The sequence below is a fragment of the Protopterus annectens genome, chromosome 10.part0 (genome assembly GCF_019279795.1).
Source record: "Protopterus annectens isolate FY-2018-M chromosome 10.part0, PAN1.0, whole genome shotgun sequence".
Taxonomy (NCBI): Eukaryota; Metazoa; Chordata; order Ceratodontiformes; family Protopteridae; genus Protopterus; species Protopterus annectens.
This window is the reverse complement of record NC_056744.1, coordinates 541,156,149-541,177,426: the sequence shown is the minus strand read 5'-3', so window position 1 is coordinate 541,177,426 and position 21,278 is coordinate 541,156,149. Positions and strand designations below refer to the sequence as shown.

The 21,278-nt window shown below is 42.6% G+C and overlaps 1 protein-coding gene across 2 annotated transcripts in view; it reads right to left on the bottom strand.

Annotated features, from left to right (window-relative positions):
* The window catches only part of LOC122813211 (4-trimethylaminobutyraldehyde dehydrogenase-like), a 308,845-nt gene extending 293,949 nt beyond the window's left edge, over positions 1–14,896 (bottom strand). Inside the window, exons 1-2 of one of the 2 annotated variants that reach the window (XM_044085397.1) lie at positions 14,564–14,895; positions 14,282–14,466 (exon numbers count right to left, since the gene is read on the bottom strand). In XM_044085397.1, coding sequence (XP_043941332.1) covers positions 14,282–14,378 — 97 coding nt within the window. In that variant the 5' untranslated portion in view covers positions 14,379–14,466; positions 14,564–14,895. Of the gene's footprint in view, positions 1–14,281 lie in introns of both variants that reach the window. The other variant, XM_044085396.1, reaches the window with a different exon arrangement.
* Between the last annotated feature and the right edge of the window lie 6,382 nt (positions 14,897–21,278).

The window sequence follows — 21,278 nt, the reverse complement described above, 5'->3', positions numbered from 1 at the left end:
AATGTTATTAAAGTTAGTGAAAAATCATGTGGTGCCTTTAAGAGCTAGGATATGAATTGCTGTAAGAGTGAGGCCCCTGTCTACAGTCACTTGTATATGAGATTCTCCTCTTTATACAGGGATATAGCTGCATGCTCTCATGCTTGGTTAGATACCAAACAATGAATTGGGTGCCTGACTAAATAAGGAGAGGCCCCACAAATACTTTTGTTTTCAAGGCCTTTAAGCCAAGGGAGACTGGCTAAAGTCTCACATGGCTGCTGAGGAGCTTCTTTCTGGTGAACCATACCACATAAACTGTGAGGGAGCTGATATGGTCTCCACATCCTCCCAACAAAGAATCCATCACAAAACTCTTAATGGATCTGATAGCACTAAAGGAAGGACCTTCACAAGTCTGGTGGGAATAGTCAACTACTCCAGGCCAGATTTAGATGCACGAGTGAATGATGGGTCTGCAATGAATGACATCTCACAGCCCACTGCAAAAAAACACATCCTCAGTTGTGCACATAGCAGCATGGGAGTCATGGAAGAGATGCACCATGATGTGAGCCTGTATCCTGCAATGCATTTCCACCCAGGAAGTCAAAGATGTCACCACATGGGCTCTCTACCAGGCAAAAATAAGTGCCACTAGAGAGTGTTCACCTCTATGCATATGATGAATGAACTCCGAGATGGTATCAAAGAGGATTTTTTCCAGGATAGCAGGGGTGCATTCAAGGAATCCCTCGATGTGGATACTAGAAGTTGTTCATCCAGGTAAGGGAACAAAGGAGGGACTTCTCCTGCAAGGCTCTGTGCATTATGACCAACATCGCTGTAAACGCTATGAGCACTGAAGTGACCCCAATGACAAAACTATGCTGAAAGAGGTGTCCACCAGACCAATTCAAAGAAGCCTCCTGTGCAGATACCATTGTGAAGGCTGCCAGCCTAGCCAGATATAATTTTATAGATAATTCTATCATTTGTAAATATTAATGTAAGGCACAGGCTTGTTGCCTTAAATGGAAAAAAACTGCTGTTAGATGTGGAACTAAAAAAATGTAACAATATTGCACTCTGCTGGCAGAAAGCTGACCAAGTAAAACATGTTGGACCCTTTGATCTAAAGTCAGCTCCAGCCTGTCTAAATGAAGACATTCTTTCTGTTGTATTAACCAAGAGTTAAATTGCTAGATTTAAACATGCAAATGTATTTTTATTGCTCTGCTTCCTGACCAGCTGCAAGATAACACAAGGAGATGTTAAGAATGTAAATGTAGTTTCTGTTAGCCTGGGACCCAGGGAAGTGTGAAGAATGATGTAATGGGAAACAGCAATGTGATTTTAAAAACAGAATCAGAGATTATTAAGCATTTTTGTCTTGACCATCCAACTGACAGCACTGTCTTGCTCTTTATGCAAGTTATTTTGGAAGTGTGTTTTCTCTTAGAAATAGCTAGAAACTAGAAATATTAGACTGTTTTTCTGTGATGTCAGAACTGTACTACTGAATTATTTTAAGTATTTCTCTGTGATCTCTGAACTCTTGACTAGCACTGTGTAGTAGAAAGTATTGTCTGGTGTTTTTATTGTTTATTATTAAATGTTTTAAACCTTTCAACTGTGGCTGTTTTGTGTAGAGATAAGTTAAGCTCTAGAGTACATTGCATATTTATAGTGATTACTGTACACGTCACTCCAAATAAGCCTTGACTGTTTAGTCACACTTACCAATTGGATAATAATAATATTGCACAGTAATAATTGGACACCCTTTTAAGGGCCTTTTAGTAGCTGATAATTATTAGCTGGGTGGTGGCAGTGATTTTTTACCATACAGTCTGGACAAAAGGAGCACAGCTGAAGAACATGTGCCAGCCTTCCCCAGAAGTGTCTGTCTGGTTGTATAAACTCTTATCTCAAAGTGTGTGTGTGTGTCAGCTGGTAGGGCAGGGACACAAAGCACTAGTTGGACAGAGAGGGTGCTGGAGATTTTAGCTTGCCCAGCTGGCTGAGATCTGGACCCTATATCTGTGCCACTGGGAGTCTTACTGGGGACCTGGAGAGCAAGGGAGTGACCAGCCCCGGACTGACTGTGATCTCTGTATGCTCTTAAGGGAAATTGCACTTTACTGTGTGTATTTGTTATCCTTTCCTCCTATATGAGACACCCCTCACTGGTGTTAGTGGTGAGGATTGAGGCTCTTTGAGTGCTGGGCCAGGGCACAGGCATCACATATTAATTGTTTGGCAGTGATGGGATAGCCACACCACATATTAATTGGTTGGCAAATACTAACTGGCTTGTAGTGGTGTGGGTAGAGTGAATTCCTGTAGTTTGTGTACAGTGAGCTTTGAAGGTGTTTTGTACTCTAAATTAGCCACGCAGTTAATTCAAAGAGTTCAGATCATAATTGTTTTATTTCTTTTGTTAGCTTAGTTAGTCAGGGTGAACAAGCAGCACATCAGCAGAGGAGTATGGAAAGCTGACAAGGAGCCAGCTGGTGAAGATGTGCCAGGCTAGGGGATTGGTGCACAGAAACCTGACTAAGGCAGACCTGATTGCAGTCTTTGTTGCAGCTGCATCAGAAAACAGCAACCAGGAGGACAATCAGACTGGCAATGGAGATATAATACTCCCAGAGAATGGACAGCTGAACCTTTCTGCAGAGAACTTAAAAATCCATCTGGAGCTAAAGCGACTTAAATTGGAGGCCAGGAGTGTGAAAATAGAAGCAACTGAGAGACTGAGGTGTCTAGAGAGTGAGGACAATGAGAAACTACTATGCCTAGAGGCTGAGGAAAAGGAGAGGCAGAGGCAGCATGAGAAGGAGTTGCTAACTCTTTGCCAGAGTCAAGGAGGTAACGGGGAAGGGAGTAAGTGGACCCCAGTAGCACAACAGGTCAGTAAATTTCTTCCGCAGTTTAAAGAGGGGGATAATTTTGATAGTTTCATTCCTATGTTTGAGAGGGTATGCAAACAGTATAGTGTTGACTAAAGGCTCTGGGTACGGTTCCTGACCCCCTTACTCCATGGTAAAGTTGCAACTGTATTGTCAAAAATGTCTGACTTTGCATGTTTTGATTATACTGCTGTTAAAAAGCATTTGTTAGAATTGTTTAAGCTAACACCTGAAATGTACAGGAAAAAGTTTTGTGAGCATAGACGCAAGGCAGATGAAAGTGTATGTGAATATGTTGCTGAACTGGGCACTTATTTCAATAGGTAGGTGAGTGGATGTCAGGTCACCACTTTTGAAGGGCTGGCAGGCCTTTTGGTGAGGGAACAAGCCCTTAGCACTTTGCCTGAGGACATGAGGATCTGGTTAGCTAAAAGACAATGTGCGACTTCGGATGAGTTGGAGAAGAAGGGAGACCTATACCTAGCAAGCAGGGCAGCCCTGCACATGAAAGGGACCCCAAGTACTGCTCATGGGTCTAAAGGAACCAATGGTGGGCAGCACAGACTGCTACAACAGAATCTGCCAGTAGCAGGGGAAGCCACTAGTCCAGGTACACGTTCAGGAGCTAGGGTTAAATGTTTTGACTGCAACCAGTGGGGCCATGTGGCATACAGATATCCACAGAGGCAAGGTGGAGAACAAAAGGTGAGACAGCCAGTAAGTGGAAAAAACAAAATGCCAGTAGTAGGTTGCCTTGAGACAACAGGGGTACCAAACTACCATCCTGCAGATGTCCTGATAGGGAAGGATTTGGATAAGGCAGTACCATGTGCTTATGTATTTACACGCAGTCAGGCTAGGAGATAAGCATGTGGGTCTGATAGTCTGGTGGAGACCCAGACAGATTGCATACTTGCAGCCAGGACTGGTGAGGTGGTTACTTCAGGGGGGGGTACTCTGTAGCAGTGAGACTGAATGTGAGCCACAGCTGCTTGTGGGTACTGATGGTCTCTTGGACAGAGTGACTGCAAATGTAGAGGTGAGTAGTAGTACCCAGGTTGACAATGAGGCACCACTGTCAGAGGATGCCAGACTTCCTGTGGAAGAGGAGCTGGGAAGGGTTACAAGGAGAGAGTTGAGACAGGCTTGGCTCTCAGACCCTACACTGCAAGGCCTGAGGTAGGTAGCTAGGGAGACACCCGATTCTCAAGGAAAGGGGGAATCTGTATACTGGGACAAAGGGTTACTATACAGAGAGTGGACCACTGAGGGAGGGCTTGAAGGTGAGAGAGTACAACAGGTGGTAGTGCCTAGAGCCTACTATCGGGCACTTCTAGCCATAGCCTATGATATTCCCTTTGCAGGTCATATGGGCATAAAATGTACAAAGAGGCGTATTATGCAGAACGTCTATTGGCCTGGAATTTCCAGAGATGTAACAGGGTACTGCAGGACCTGTGAGAAGTGCCAAAAGGTAGGCAAGGCAGGAGACAAGTTGTGAGCTCCTTTGATGCCTTTGCCTGTGATTGAGAAGTCATTTCAGAGGGTAGCTATGGATATTGTGGGTCCTCTGAGTACCCCAAGTTTCACAGGGAAAATGTATATCCTAGTGGTAGTGGATTATGCTACACAATACCCTGAGGCAGTGGTTTTGTCCTCCACTGAGGCAGAGAAGGTGGCAAATGCTTTGTTAGAGATTTTCAGCAGGGTAGGTTTTCCAAAAGAAATACTGAATGACAGAGGTGCCAATTTCATGTCAGACCTGCTGGCTTTTCTGTGGAAGTCCTGCGGGGTGAAGAACATGAAGACCACCCCATACCATCCCCAGACTAATGGTCTTGTTGAGAGATTAAACTCTACAATCAAGTCCATGCTACGGGCATTTGCAGATCAGTTTAAGAGGGAGTGAGACAAATATTTGCCCCATCTGTTTGCTTACAGACAGGTTCCCCAGGAATCCACAGGTTTTTCACCCTTCAAGTTGTATGGGCATAGGGTAAGGGGACCTCTAGATTTAATTTGAGATGAGTGGGAAGGTGAGTGCGAGTCTCACAAGGAGTCTGTTGTGGCATATGTCCTAAACCTCAGGACAAGGCTCAGGGAACTCATGGGCTTGGCCCAGGAGAACCTGGCAGAAGCCCAACAACAGAAAAAGGTGTGGTATGACAGGAATGCTTGAGCTAGAGAGTATGCTGTGGGGCAGCAGTTAATGATTCTCATTCCTGTCAGACACAACAAGCTGCAAGCAGCTTGGGAGGGACCCTACAAGGTGGTAAGAAAGGTAAGTGATGTTAACTACATGGTGGAACTGATAGGCAGAAGGCAGGGGCACACATTGTACCATGTTAACATGATGAAACCTTACCATGATAGGGAGGCCTTTGTGCTGAGCATTTGCAGTGGATTGCAGGAGGAGTCTGAGGGAGATCTGGGGACTGATCTTCTCAGTGAGGCTCGGGCTGGCACCTCAGTGGAAGGGGTAGCTCTCTCCTACTCAGGTTTGAGAAATCTGAGCAGTCTTGCAGGAATTTGGTGACATGTTCACTGGGAAACCAGGGTGCACCCACCTGGGGCAGCACCAGGTGGATACAGGACCCCAAAGGCCTATTAGGCAGGCCCCTTATAGAGTGCCTGAGAGGGAGGAGGTACAGGAGATGTTGGAACTAGGAGTGCTTCAAGAGTCCAACAGTCCCTGGGCCTCCCCAGTGGTGATGGTGCCAAAGAAGGATGGCAGCAGCAGGTTCTGTCTGGACTACAGGAAATTAAATAGCCACACAAAGTCGGATGCTTACCCCATGCCTAAGACAGATGTGTCCCTAGAGCAGATGGGTGGTGCTAAGTATCTTACAACCATTGATCTTACCAAGGGTTACTATCGGGTGCCCTTGACTCCCAGTGCTAGAGAGAAGTCAGCCTTTGTGACTCATTTTGGCTTGTATGAGTTCACAAAGATGCCCTTTGGGATGAAGAATGCCCCAGCAACTTTCCAGAGGCTGGTAGACCGTATCCTAGCAGGAGCAGGAGGGTTTGCCCTTGCTTACCTAGATGATATTGCCATCTACAGCCATTCCTGGTCAGAGCAGCTTCAGCATGTCAGGGAGGTGCTGGGCAGACTACAGAGGGCAGGGTTGACCATTACGCCGAGCAAATGACAGGTGAGTATGGCAGAGGTCTTCTACTTAGGACATAGAGTGGAGAGTGGTAAGATAAGGCCAGAACCTGCCAAAGTGGAAGCCATTCAGGCATGGCCTGCACCTGTTACTAAAAAGCAGGTGAGGGCATTTGTAGGGACAGCAGAGTACTATAGAAAGTTCGTCCCCAGTTATAGGACCATAGCTGCTCCCCTCACAGACCTGACAAGGAAGAACTGGTCAGATAAGGTAGTGTGGACCCCAGCATGTGAGCCGGCATTCCAGAAGCTTAAAGAAGCTTTGGGAGGACCCCCTGTGTTAGCCAGTCCAGAGTACATCAAATAATTTGTTATGCAGGTGGATGCTTCAAACCATGGGGTGGGGGCTGTACCTAGCCAGATTTCTTCAGAGGGAGAAGAGCACCCAGTGGTTTATCTCAGTCATAGGCTCCAACCCAGGGAGGAATGCTATGCAGCTGTAGAAAAGGAATGTCTATCCACAGGGTGGGCACTGCAGAAACTTTAGCCTTATCTGTATGGAAGGAAATTCACTGTTATGACAGATCACAGCCCCCCTAACATGGTTAAACACAGCCAGCCAGCCAGCAAAATGCCAAGTTGCTAAGATGGAGCCTAGGGTTGCAAGCATATGATATGTCAGTGCAACACTGCAGTGGGATTAGCAATGCCAATGCAGATGGGCTATCAAGACAGGGAATGGGGTAAGGTATACTCAGACAGACCTAACCCTCTCAAGCAACGTTTCTCAAGGGTCACTTGAAAAACTAGCTTGAGTTATCCGGGGGGGGGGGGTGTGAAGGCTGCCAGCCTAGCCAGATATAATTGTATAGCTAATTCTATAATTTGTACATATTAATGTAAGGCACAGGCTTGTTGTCTTAAATGGAAAAAACTGCTGTTAGATGTGGAACTGAAAAAAATGTAACAACATTGCACTCTGCTGGCAGAAAGCTGAGCAAGTAAAACATGTTGTGACCCTTTGATCTAAAGTCAGCTCCAGCCCATCTAGATGAAGACATTATTTCTATTGTTTTGACCAAGAGTTAAATTGCTAGATTTAAGCAAGCAAATGTATTTTTATTGCTCTGCTTCCTGACCAGCTGTAAGATAACACAAGGAGATGTTAAGAATGTCAATGTAGTTTCTGTTAGCCTGGGAACCCAGGGAAATGTGAAGAATGATGTAATGGGAACCAGTAATGTGATTTTAAAAACAGAGAGAATCAGAGATTATTAAGCATTTTTGTCTTGACCATCCAACTGACAGCACTGTCTTGCTCTTTATGTAAGTTATTTTAGAAGTGTTATTTCTCTTAGAAATAGCTAGAAACTAGAAAGATTAGACTACGTGCTTTTCTGTGATGTCAGAACTGTACTACTGAATTATTTTAAGTATTTCTCTGTGATCTCTGAACTCTTGACTAGCACTGTGTACTAGAAAGCATTGTCTGGTGTTTTTATTATTTATTATTAAATGTTTTAAACCTTTCAACTGTGGCTGTTTTGTGTAGAGATAAGTTAAGCTCTAGAGTACATTGCATATTTATAGTGATTACTGTACAAGTCACTCCAAATAAGCCTTGACTGTTTAGTCACACTTACCAATTGGATAATAATATTGCACAGTAATAATTGGACACCCTTTTAAGGGCCTTTTAGTAGCTGGTAATTATTAGCTGGGTAGTGGCAATGATTTCTACTGTATAGTCTGGGTAAAAGGGACACAGCTGGAGAACCTGTGCCAGCCTTCCCCTGAAGTGTCTGTGTGGTTGTATAAACTCTTATCTCAAAGTGTGCATCTGTAAACTACTTGGGCAGGGACATGAAGCACTGGCTGGACAGAGTGGGTGCTGGAGATTTTAGCTTGCCCATATGGCTGAGATCTGGTCCCTACAGCTGTGCCAGTGAGGAGTTTTATTGGGGACCTGGAGAGCAAGGGAGCGACCAGCCCCGGACTGACTGTGATCTCTGTGTGCTCTTAAGGGAAATTGCACTTTACTGTGTGTACTTGTTATCCTTTAATCCTATATGAGATGCCCCTCACTGGTCTTAGTGGCGAAGATTGAGGCTCCTTGATTGCTGGGCCAGGGCACGGACGTCACACCCATATTTTGATGTGTCAGAAGACTTCCATTACATATAGCAACACCATTTCGGCAAGCAATGGCAATCAATGCATGACCCTATATAGAGTAACTATCTAGAGCATCATGTAGTGGTGCCCTGGTTGAAGCCACTATGGTCCAGAGCAGGACAGAAGCCATGCATCCCAGTTGAGATAAAGACGAAATGGGAGTAAAATCCAACACTCTTCTATTTAGAGGATAATCTCTAGGGCGCCTTTCAGCAGGACAGTCACAGTTTGCCCTAACAGCTACTCTAATAACGACTAGTCATAAACCAGAGATCTTCTGCATGTTCTATGATATGAATAAGAATGACCACATCTAGAACCCACTGGTCCTTGGTGATGGCTGTTGAAGCAACGTTAAACCTGGAGAACTGTTTGCCTCATGAAATGTCCTAAAATGTAGCCAGAGCTGCTCCAGTGAGGTAAGGACAGTAGTCATTTTAGGGGATTTGGTCAACATAAAAGGTGAAAAGGTGAATGTGCGACTCTTAAGCTCCTTCCATGGGTAACAAGAAAACTTATTTTTCTTTCAGGGTTACCTAGGTATGGAAGAGGACAGGACAGAGAGGTAGTCGTACAGATTCTCCAAGGTACTAAGAGCCTGTAAAGAGCTCCCTGACAAGGTCCTGAGAGACCTGGACAAAGAGCAAACAGCAGTTCTCCTTTAAACTTGGCATTCAGAATACTGTTTTAGAACTTGCATTCAGGACATTGTTTTGGAGTTTCTCCTTGAGGGAGTGCCTGCCTGTGGACAGAAATCTGCATGAACCTGCATTTCAGGCAACAATGTCAGAAAAGCCAAAACTGCAAAGACTACGTGGAAGCCCACTTATGATTCTACAGGCATGACCTGAAGAAAGTCTAACTGAGCCCACACTCAAAGAGGGATGCATATTTCCCAGCAAATATCCCACCAGTGAAGACTTGACTTTGGAAATGTAAAAAAACAGAAGATTCTACGCCTCAATGTAGCAGAGGAGTATACTCGGTAAACATATTGTTAACATGTCTGGCAGATAGTACAGAGGATAAAGACTTTGAGCTGTTAACCAGTTGCATTGTGTAGTTCAAGGTTTAAATTCCTTCATTTGTATACCGTGTGAGCAAGTCACTTAACCGGACATTACTCTACAGTACTTGGGAAATTGGGCTATGCTCTTCAAAGGTCTCCTGAACTGTAAGGCTAGTAACTACCTATGAGACTATGAATCTACAGATCATGAACTTGTGACTCCCTATTTGGTATCAGGTTAGCAAAAAAGATATGGTTCATGGGGACCTATGCTACACCAAAGGGATCACAGAGGATGCAGCATTAGGATGCTTAATAAGAGACTTACACCATTCAGCCAGGAGCTTATACAAGCATCTACTTTTCTGTGGGCTACACTATAAGTGACAGGATGTCTTCAGATTCCAGTATAATATCACTGATAACTGGTTCCACTGGACTGGTGACTAGGGCTTCAACACATTCTTTTCCAGAAGCAAACATAGCTTTTCTGAGGGATAATGTGAAGTCAAATCATGCAATTCCTCATAAGCCTCATAGTCTTCCCATAGGGATGCCAAGAAGAGGGAAATTATAGGAGAGTATGTGTGTTTGTCTCAAAGAGGAAGACTTCTGGGTCTTCAGACTCCTTATAAAGGACAGAAAGCAACGCAATACCATGATTCCCATTACCTACAAGTGCAGGCTGGTGCACTGTCCCATGCAAAGACCTGTATATAGCTAATTTGTTCTGGCTGTCTGATGACATGGGTGTTCTTCAAAGTCACTGCATGGGAAAGACAGCCCTGCACCAGGCTTAGTGGTCACATCAGGCCATATTCCCTAAGGGTGTGATTAGGCACACAAAACTCAAGCTCTCGCCAAGTATCAAACATCTACTTAAAATGTTTAGATCATGCACTGTCAGCCATGGGAAAGGACTACAAAGGACCCCTCAACTGAGGCTGGCAGGCCCGGCTGGAAACCTTTGGTGGAGGATCCTCAACCTTGAGTAACTTCAGTCCTCTGACCTAGTGACTTTACAGTCTGCTCCTCTGGACCATGCCAGTCTCAAGCTCCAGACATCAATCAAAGGATAGGAGGAACCAACATTCCAAGATACACTGCTCAGGTGATAGCAAGCAGCACATCAGGTCACTGGCACAGGTACAAGACTTAACTTAAGGATGAGCCCCAGACATCAATACAGGGAGAAATCTTATGCAATCATAGAAAAGTAGTGCATGGACATAATATGGGCTCTGTAAAAGCCACAACCTTACCTGTGTGGAAGAACATTTACTGTGGTTGCAGACCTCAACTCTTTAAATTTCTTACACAGGAGAAGTGGGTGGAATGGAAAGCTTCTTATGTAGAGTTTAGCCTTGCAGTCCTATTATATGGCAATCCTGCTTAAGAGAGGTACTGCTAATGCCAAAGTAGATGGGCTGTCCAGAAAAGAAATGGGAGAGTTTACCAACACAGTGCACCCTTGTCTCAAGCTCTGTTTTTTTAGAGATAGCTCCAGAAGACTTGCTTGAGGATCTTATGGTGGGGGGGGGGGTTAAAAATATGATGGCTAGCACCATGAGCCACCAAACGTGAAAACAAGGCTGGCACTGCAAGGGTTTGAATCTCATCACTGTCAACCAGTGTACCATCCAGGGCAGGGGCTGCAGTCCTTGGATCCACTCCACTAGTGTAAACTAGTCTGAGAGACTTCACTGAGATGGTCTACTGAGTCATTCCACTCGAGCAAAATAGTTTAAGTAAACACAATGCACAGAAATCTAACTGAATTACAATTTCACCAAATGCCACCTGGCCCAAGTGCATAAAGAAAACATGAACTGCTGTCCTGGATATGTGTTTCAAACATCAATACCCAGACTAGGAATACATACTGATTACTTATGTTGCTGGGTCTATGGCCTAACACCTCAATAACCTTTCTCACCATTCTCCCTGTGAAACATATTGTGCTCCATTGCCCCTTATCTTCAACAAGTGACTTCTAAATAAATTATTTTCAGACTCACACGTAACCACAGCTGTACAATTCCCAGGCTAGCTGGATTCTCCAATTCCCCATACTGTTCTTCTTAGCATATTAGCACTGCCACCATTGTAGATATGTCTAGAAACCAATCACACCAGTTACCTGACCACTTGATTCACCCAAAATAATAAATTATAAAAATCATAAACACAAAATAGTACTGGGCTAAGCAACCTAGCCAATTAGAGGTGGATACTACAATTTGACAATGTACACTGTTAAACAGTACTCTCGTCTCAGATAATAAATAACAATATACACATAAATAGCAATACTAACCACAAGATATATAAAAAAGTATACAAATAAGATGTTTTTAAATAACAAAGGCAGCTCTGATAACAGATGAAATATGCAGAGATCAACACAATACACAAAGAATATAAAAATAGTCAGTATATGAGGCAGAATATTTAAAGAAAGACATCTCATTAAGCTAGATAAATGCTGTAACTGTTTCTTACTAAATAAATACTGGATCTAACTACTCTTTAAGTCAGAAAAATTATACAAGCCAATATTCAAAGGATGTAACTGAAACGGACAACTGGTGCCGGAATCATGGCCTCAAACTTAACGCCAAAAAATGTATAGTCATCCCCTTTGGGAAAAACAAAGTACCCACAAACTATCATGTAGACAATAACCCACTGAATACAGAAGATGTAATCAGAGACCTGGGGACTCAAGTCGATAGTGACCTCTCCTTTGACAACCATGTTGCCAAAGTGGTCAGAAAGACTTTCTACCTTGCCCATCTCATCATGAAGGGATTCTCATCCAGATCAAGGGAGGTCATTGTACCTCTGTATTCCTCCCTTGTCAGGCCCATGATTGAATATAATGCTCCATTTGGGATGTATCTCACCCGGCACATGCAACAACTGGAAAGACCCCAGAAGTACCTCACCAAGAGGATCATAGGTCTAAAACATGTGCCTTATCCAGCTAGATTAAAGAAACTCCAGCTTTATTCAGTAGCATACCGCCTGCTCAGAGGTGATTTGTGCCTAACATACAGGGCCATGTCCAACCAGGAATTGATGGACATGCTCCATCTCAAAAAATCCAAATCCACCAGAACCACACGAGCTAAAGATTTCAACCTCTGCACAAATATGAATAGGACATGCTGGAGGGATAGATTCATAACACAGAGGTTACCCATACTCTGGAACAAAATCCCAGTTCACGTGAGACAGAGCCCTTCACTGGCACTGTTCAAGAAGAATCTCGATGCATGGATGGGAGATCGCAGGTTTGCCCCGGGGGTGACCTCAGTGTCACTACTAGACAGAGGTATAGTTTACTAAATAATGGGGTTCCACATGTGTCACTACTAGAGAGGCGCAACTATATAGTATGGGGTGGCGTAAAGCCACATCACTGTTGGCTAGGCTTATAAATGCCCCCGGGCAGATAGCCTAGTACACTACTATGAAACTATGAAACTATGGATCTCTTAAGCAAGACTGACTGTTTGCTTTCAGCTCTAAATATATACATTTCAGCTCTTCACTTCTATTCCCAAAGAAACCTGGGGATGGGGGTACATCAAGTTTACATCATATATTTTCCCTACTCAATAAAGACTAACTACATAGTATACAGTTTTTTTTTGCATTCAGTTTCTCACATACAATGGAAATTTTTCAAATCTGAATACTAATGACTGCTTTAAAAGTCTTGTAACTGCATTTTATGCCTCTTTTTCTTCCTGACTTCAAACCTTTGTGTAACCTAAATTATATACAAGCAAATAATAAAGTGCAGAAAAGTTAATGTTTGCGTTTCTTTTCCTTTAATCTCATTTTTTTTTTCACTTACAGTTGCAGCAATACACATATTATGCTACATGAAGTGCAGAAATTGTTGAGTCTGCTAAGCTTAAGTATAACTTTGTAAATGTGCTAACATTCTGAAATAAATTAAAAAACGAATCACATTTAAATCAGTTTTCCCTACACTGACACCATACAAAGGCAATTAAATATGTGATTGATAATGCTGTGTAATTTGGCTACTGCAGTAAACAGACGATACTACATTTGACAACTGAGTGGTATTCTGAATTCAAAACAAGTATATGCTGGGAGGCATTTAAACTCCAGTGGAAATCTGTATCTGTAAATAAGGATAACAAACTGCATAGTTCGCATTATGCGATACAGACAATGTGGAACACTTTGCTTTAGCTAAGCAGCTCACATGTTGACTAAATATGCTACTGTATGCTTATGAAATATTATATTGATGAATTACTATGATTCCGCATTATTTACTATGAATAATGATTTAAAAATTCTTAACACTAAATGAGGGATAGACCCTTTCAATGTGGCACTGCCTTGAACATGGGACTTTTTAAGAATCCCAACGAGGCACACTCCTGATAAAAATGTTCGCTTTAAAGGTATGACAGCACGTGCTATTATTACGCTAGCATTTTCGTGTTAACTTCTGCAGATTTCGTGTATGTGTGTTTTCCACATCTGTAAGTAAAAAAACAAATCCTGTTTGGTAAATAATTATCCGCTATTCCACCAGATGGCAGAATTTCTCCGTCTATATGACATCGTGGGCTTGACCACAAAAACGAAAATTGTGAGTAGTAAGCGAGAATTACTTATTTGTGTAATTAAATGCGGTGGTGATACCGCGATAACGTTGTATCCTCACAGTTAGACGTTGTACGTTCGACTCTCAGTTAGAGCGTCTTCTGTGTGTCGACATGCGTGAATGGGCGTTCCTTCGCTGAAGGTTGTGCCGCATTAAGTCCGGCAAGCCAGCGCATAAAAATCTACTGCTAATCATTAGCGGACTGGAGTTCCGCTGTGGTGACCCCTAACCGGGAAAAGCCGAAAGACTTTTGTGTAATTAGCTACAAACAATGTACGTTACTAGAAACGTGGGAGCTGCGGGTATTAATTAGCCTTCTCAAACTGCGAACAAGTGACATTAAGTGTGTTAACTAACTCTCCACCAGTAGGGTACAAATCCAAAAATAATCAAAGATACTTCACATTGCCAGAGCAAGGAAATGTTAAAAGCCTTACCGGTAGCACTTTCGTGTACCCGTACTTTCTTTGTTGTGGCAGCATCCGATGGATGTACTCTTTCACCTTCCCGATAATTAAGAGGCTCCTTAATCATTAACGTGCCCGTTGATAGTGTTCGGATGGCCGCTGAACGGTGCAGGCAAGCTCGAAGGTTCAAAGGCCTTGCAACATTCTGTGTGCCGCTGTTAGACGTTGGAAGTAATAAAAATCAATACGTCCCAAGTTTGATTCACAAAGCTAAACACATTCACTGATAAATAAAAAAAATGCCATACGCACTTGTAAATACAAGCCTCACGAAGAAGCAATGAGTTTGTGTGGAATGATCGAGACAAATATATAAACTGCTGTTTTTCTTAATGTGTTGAGATGTTAACTAGCATTGGCAGCTACACACGTTTGCAGGAATAAACTGAATATCTAAGTAGTTGTCACTTTTGCAGCATGTACTTCACGCTGTAGTTATTTGAGTGTCCAACATTTTTCCAAGTTTTATGAAGCACTGAAGTTCTCCCTCATGTGGTTGGTTTAGGAGTAAGTCGAACTTTGTACTGAACTAATGCAGCTACAGTATGCTCCCTGTGAATGTGTGTAGTGGGGAAAACATTTAGACCCAGCCGGAGGTTATACCTCAACTTCTTAAGCACGAGAAATATGGACAAAGCCAAAAAATAATGGAAGGACAAAGGCCAACAATGAGGGACAAATTGCTGTCATATGATACACGCGTGCATCTTCACAGGATATTAAGTCTGAAATTCAAATGTCTGTCATTATTTAGTGAGCTCAGTTTTCTATGATTTACCAGAAAACCACAGATTATGTGAGGATCAGACCTAAAGTATGAGGCATAAATCTGGGCATTCTGCTAAAATCTGGACAGGGAAGAGGTATGCCAAAGGTTTGTGTTGGATTACTGCACTGAGTTTTATTACAGCATAGTTCCAAGATTCAAAGACTTAACTCCGTATTCAGACAATGGTAAAAAATGGTTCAATCTGTAAGGAAAAGAAATCTGAACAGTACCAAAAGTAATTTGGGGGGGCAATAACAGATTTTGCATTAGCATACATTTTAAGATGGCTGTGACATTTAAACCACAAATGATACGAGTAACAAATCAAAAACCGTGAGACAAAAATTTGGATATTCTGTGAAAACAGTTGAGAGGTATGTAAAGGGTCCCTTTTGCCACAATCTGAGCCAAATGCGGACAGATACATGCACTGCAGCCAGCTATTGCTGCTTGATTATTTGGAGCGCTTTCATTCTCCAGTGATTAGTAAATTGATGAATGCTTATTCAGATAGAATCAGTGAATGCAAAGCATTACATTAATGTGAGAACAGTAGGTCAGTAAGGACATTCAAGAGTTCAAAATGGGTACAAGCGGCAGAGTTGCAACAAAACATGTAGGAGACTCGAGTAACAGTAAAATAAAAAAAAAATGTGAAAGTTCAAATCAAGAGTAGGAAGGCAACAATGCCAAGGAGTGGTGCTCAAGTGCATTTTGCTTGGCAGTCCACTGGTGTTTAGCACAGCAGAGTACCTTGATCAGTGGTGTCACAGGAAAACTTTTTATAAAATGTGTTTCCTGACAGGATTTCTAATTTATTGACTGTATAAGTGCTTATTTGAGTCTCCCAGGCATCATTCCCCTTCACAATATGTCTGCCAGGCACTTGTATATCTTGCAGGCATATAAGTTGCAATTTTTGGTAGACTCCTCAAAGAAGTTGCGTAGTGCAGAGAATTAGTGATCTCAGCTGCTATTGGGCTGTTTTCTCTAGTGAAGGCTGCAGGGTTTGAGTCCTTCCACCTCCATTTGTCCACTGTGCCACTTTGAGCAGGTCATTTGACCAGCCAGTGCTTCCGGGTTGCCCCTGTAAAGGGACACTTGTACCAAGTGAGCTATTTAAAATATATAAACATAAAAAATGGGCTGCTAATTCACTGATGAGCATACATACATGCCACACATTTTCTTATATCCTTTTTAAACCCTGCTACCTGCCAAGTATCTCCCTTCTGTGACTGAATAGCCTGTTTGCTCTCTGGGGTGAATGCTGATCATGGAAAGCTGTTTTCCAGCCAGACATCAGTATTTCCTTTTTTGTTTTAGCCTTAATCCTCTCCACTGGAGGCTGACATGCATGCTCAGAGAATCAAGAGCCTGCAACACCTTCCACTGTGAATATATCCCTTCCAGCATAGTTCCACTAGGAAAGAGTGAATCCTGTTTGGTTGAATCACAATTAAATGAAACTTGTCTGTGAATCTCCTCATTCCCTCCAGAATGGAAAGTGCTGTTGAGGGTGTTGTGGGACACTTCACACCCTCTTGCATTGTATAAACAAACTGCAAGATTGCAACTGAGTGGGGAAAAGGAAAAAAACAAGAAGAATCATTTTAAGTCTTCTCTAGAATTCTTTTCAGCTAGTACATTTTGCCAAGTTGGGGAAGTGCCTTCTTGCACATGGATCATCAGTGCCACTGCATAATAATGGAGTGGAAAAGTCAAGTGCAGGTTCTCAGACCACAAGCTTTATACTATGTACCTGTCTCTCTGCTAGGTGATATCAGTAGTGAGGGCTGTACCACCTCCACACAGTCACTGAGCTATCATTGACTGTTCAGTCCCTCACCTACCTTGCCCTGCTCCTCTTACGCTCCGAGACACTGATGTGTTTTGGGCCATCATGGTTGCCCACATCCTATCTAAAACTGCTGTTAAACAAGCTCAAACCATGATCTACTTCAGCTGAGATCTTTCAAGAAAGTACCATAAAATAGCAGCCAATAGCATTGCCTGTCATGCCTCTGTCTTTATATATTATATAGGTCAATCTGAGAAATTACACATTTCTGTCTGGGGAAAAAATCACTCATCCCTCTAAATAAAGGAAATTCAACAGACATTACTAACTTTAGACCTATAGCAATCTTACCTCCCCCCCATTACTTCTAAAATTTATTAAAAAATGATTGGTAAAATAACTCCTGCGGGAAGATCTTCTATTCCCCACACAACACAACTTCAGTACCTCCCATAGGACTAACACTGCACTTCTAACCTTTGTAGGTAATGTCAATAAAGCTAGAGATAAATAGCAAACTAGTCTAATTTCTTAAGTCTTTCAAGACAGTTTGCCACAGTAAACTTCTACTTCAAATGCCCTTACTAAGTCTATCCCACTTCATCCTTCTGTGGTTCAGAAGCTACTTGTCCAATAGGTATCAGTCAGTACAATGGCACCTTTTTCCATACCTCTTAATCACCTCTGCTGTACCACAAGGCTCTATTCCTGGTCCCCTCCTCTTTAACATTCTCACCAACATTCCACACATCCACACAACAGTCCTCCCTAATACAATATGCAGATGACTTCACTCATATGCATATCAGACAACCTGGCACATCTCCAAACAAATTAATCAGGAAGCTTTAACAGCCACTGAAACATGGCTTTGTAACTCACAACTTATGATCACCCCCCTCAAAAAATGCATCTTTTTTCCTCCAGATCCCCCTCTTATGAAAAACACAACATTTAAAATCTTCTCTCTTAATAATATGACCATTGAAGCCATTTCTCATACAAATTGTTAGGTATGATCGTGGACAATAATCTTAAATTCAAAACAGCAAAAATCAGATATCAGAGCGAAACACAGCTGGTAAGTTTTAAAATACATCCAAAGGGAGCAATTCCATCCAGTTCAAGTCTTTTATTGAGACAAACAGATAAATCCGATAAGCGCTTTCACCCAACAGGGCTTCATCAGACCATAATGCATCACTGATAAAAACTCCTTATATAGTAAAAAAGGTGCCAAAAACCTGAATTCAAACATTTTCTTAAAGTGACAAGTTCATAGTCTTATCAAACATCTTATTCTAAAAACATTAATTATAAAAAGTGTGAAAAAAATATATGAAATATATATGAAGACGTACGTATAAAAGAATGTATAAAAAATATATAAAATATATTAAAAAATACATATTTTAATATACAAATAACATAAATAATGATAAGAATATATGCTCAAACTAATAAATACTCTCATTTCTTGAAGACACAAATTTCATGTGCCTAGAGAGAGTGGTTGGATCCACGAGAGACAGTCTGTTGCTCTATGAAAAACGTCTTTTTGAGCAAAAGCGGCATAAACTTCAGAGAGACATAGGTTCATAGATTAGTACTAAGCTAACTGCCCTTGTGAGCCATTTTAAGCCTAGCCAATTATCCCTTGTGAGACTCAAACCCTGCACCTTGTGTTTGTAAGGCAAACACCTTAACCATTAGGCCACCCTCCCAACCCATAAAGACTTTAAGCTGGGTCAGGTCTTTACTTGGCCCAGAGTAGATCCTGAAAACAGTGTAAATGTTGGTCGGACTATAGGGCCTGAGGCCCAGAGTATTACTAATATCCCTGATAAAGAGAAGGTACGATCTGATAACATCCAGAATGTTGACAATGTTGATAGTAATGTTAATATGTTTGATGCTACTTTGCACATGAATGTGAATGAATCTGTGTTTGATAATGCCACTCCATTAGAGTCAGCGGGACCTTCAGGTTCAAATTGTAATAGTATAGGAACTGTCAGTTCAGTGATTGTGGATGGTACAGTATAAAGACAAAATGATCAATTTTAACAATTGGCTAAAGTATTGGTGTCATTCAAAGGGGATCCAATGTCTGTCAGCCTAGGATGACATGCTCGACAAGCCACGTTGCTTTGCTAGGGATGGCTTGCACCTGTCACCCCTGGGTTTTTAAATACTGGCAAAGGCTTTTGCCTCCCCCATAGTGCCTTTTTTAGGCAAGGCTCAAAAGACAAACCCACCTCCATAGACAACACAAAGAAAAAAAAACTAAGGGTAATGCTGCTCAACGCTAGAAGTCTAAACCTCAAGATGCACACACTCGAGACTCTCCTCAGTATGGAGAATATCGATATCTTTGCAGTAACAGAAACCTTGTTCAAGACTCCCCAGAGCACCCCAGCACTAACAGGTTATACTTCATACCATGCTTTCCGGCCCCAAAATGTGGACCGAACCACAAAAGGAGGGGGAGTATCCATATTTATCAAAGATACCCACTCCTCCAGGTTAGTGGCACTGCACGAAGCATCGGAGACCATCCATGTGCAACTAACAGTGGGCAAAACTGCCTTTCAGTTTGTAGCCTGCTATGGACCACCCTCCCAAACACAGGAACCTCACTCGGCTTTCCTGAGAACACTGGAGAATATGAAGGTCTCTCCAAACACCATTATATTGGGTGACTTCAACTACCCAAACATTGATTGGGAAAACTACTCATGCCCAAACACCCTCGCCCAACGGTTCCTAGAATTTATAAAATGCTCAAATGCTATAGAACAACTGGTCACCACTCCCACAAGAGGGGAAAACATATTGGATCTGGTCATCACCAACATGGGGTCTCTATGTTCCACACCAGAGGTATACCCCACATTGGTAAGATCAGACCATAAACTAATCTCACTGGACATCCATATTCCGTCCCCCCCCCCCCTAGCCAAGGAAACCAAGGTGAAGAACTTCTCAAAAGCAAACTTCACACTTCTCAAAACTGAGGTGGAATCCTTCAAAGCCCCCGGGCCAGTGGAAAATATGGTCCAAAATGCAGAATCCTTTACAAAATCATTCTATGGACACCTACAGGAATGCATGGAGCATGCTATCCCAAATAAAACCAAGACTCACTCTTCCAAAGGCAGGAGACCTGTCTGGTGGACCCTGGCCATAAATACGCTATACAACAGAAGGAGAAAGCTACTACATGATAGAGCAAAATCCCAAAAAGGAGGGCATCTCTGATCAGTACTAGCAAGAAACTACGATCCCTCATAAAATCATCTAGGGCCAGCTTCAAAAGAAAAATTGCACAAGACACTAAAGATAATCACAAGGCCTTCTTTAGTTATGTCAGAAACCTGGGAGGCAACTCCCAGATATGCTCTGAGTTAGTGCAAAATGACAAAAAATACACTGAACTCACAGACATTGCCAACATCCTGGCAGAAAGGTTCAGTGCAAACTCCCCCCCTTCCCCCCCAAAAGAGCAAATGTCTATCCCAACAGAGTGTAGCCTTCTTGAGATCACTACAGGATATGTACCCAAGGAATGGTGTACAGCAACAGTGGTCCCACTCCACAAAGGTTGTGCCACAACAGACCCCGGAAACTATCACCCTATAAGCCTGACTAGCCTGGTCTGCAAAGCTATGGAGTGTATCATCATGGAAATCATAAACAAAGACATTGGGAACCACCAGACACTGGATCCTAACCAGTTCGGCTTTGTTAAGGGCAGATCTTGCCTTTTGAACCTAGTCAACTTCTTTGAAATAGTTACCAAAGCCATATATGAAGGGAAGGTAGTCCACACAGCCTACCTGGACCTCGCAAAAGCCTTCGACACAATACCCCACTCGGGCATCATAAATAAGCTCACCAGCTTAAATATCAACCCCTATGTCACAAGATGGGTTGCAAACTGGCTCAGGGATAGAACCCATATGGTCAGAATAGCAGGTGCCATGTCAGACTCTAAACCAGTTACAAGTGGCGTGCCACAAGGCTCAGTCCTGGGACCTCTCTTGTTCGGTATATATTTCTCAGAGGTACAGGCTAACACGGGTGGTCTGTGACTGACCAAGTTCGCAGATGACTGCAAACTGGGTGCCGTAATCGACTCTCCGGCTGACACAAGCATCCTCAAAAAGGGTCTCACAGAGACGGATAACTGGTGCCAGAGCCATGGCCTAAAGCTAAATACTAAAAAGTGCATAGTCATCCCCTTTGGGAAAAACAAAGTGCCCACAAATTACCACATAGGTGGTAATCCTTTAAGTACGGAATAAGTAATTAGGGACTTGGGGACCCAAGTAGATAACAATCTCTCCTTTGACAATCACGTTGCCAAAGTGGTTAGAAAGACCTTCTATATAGCC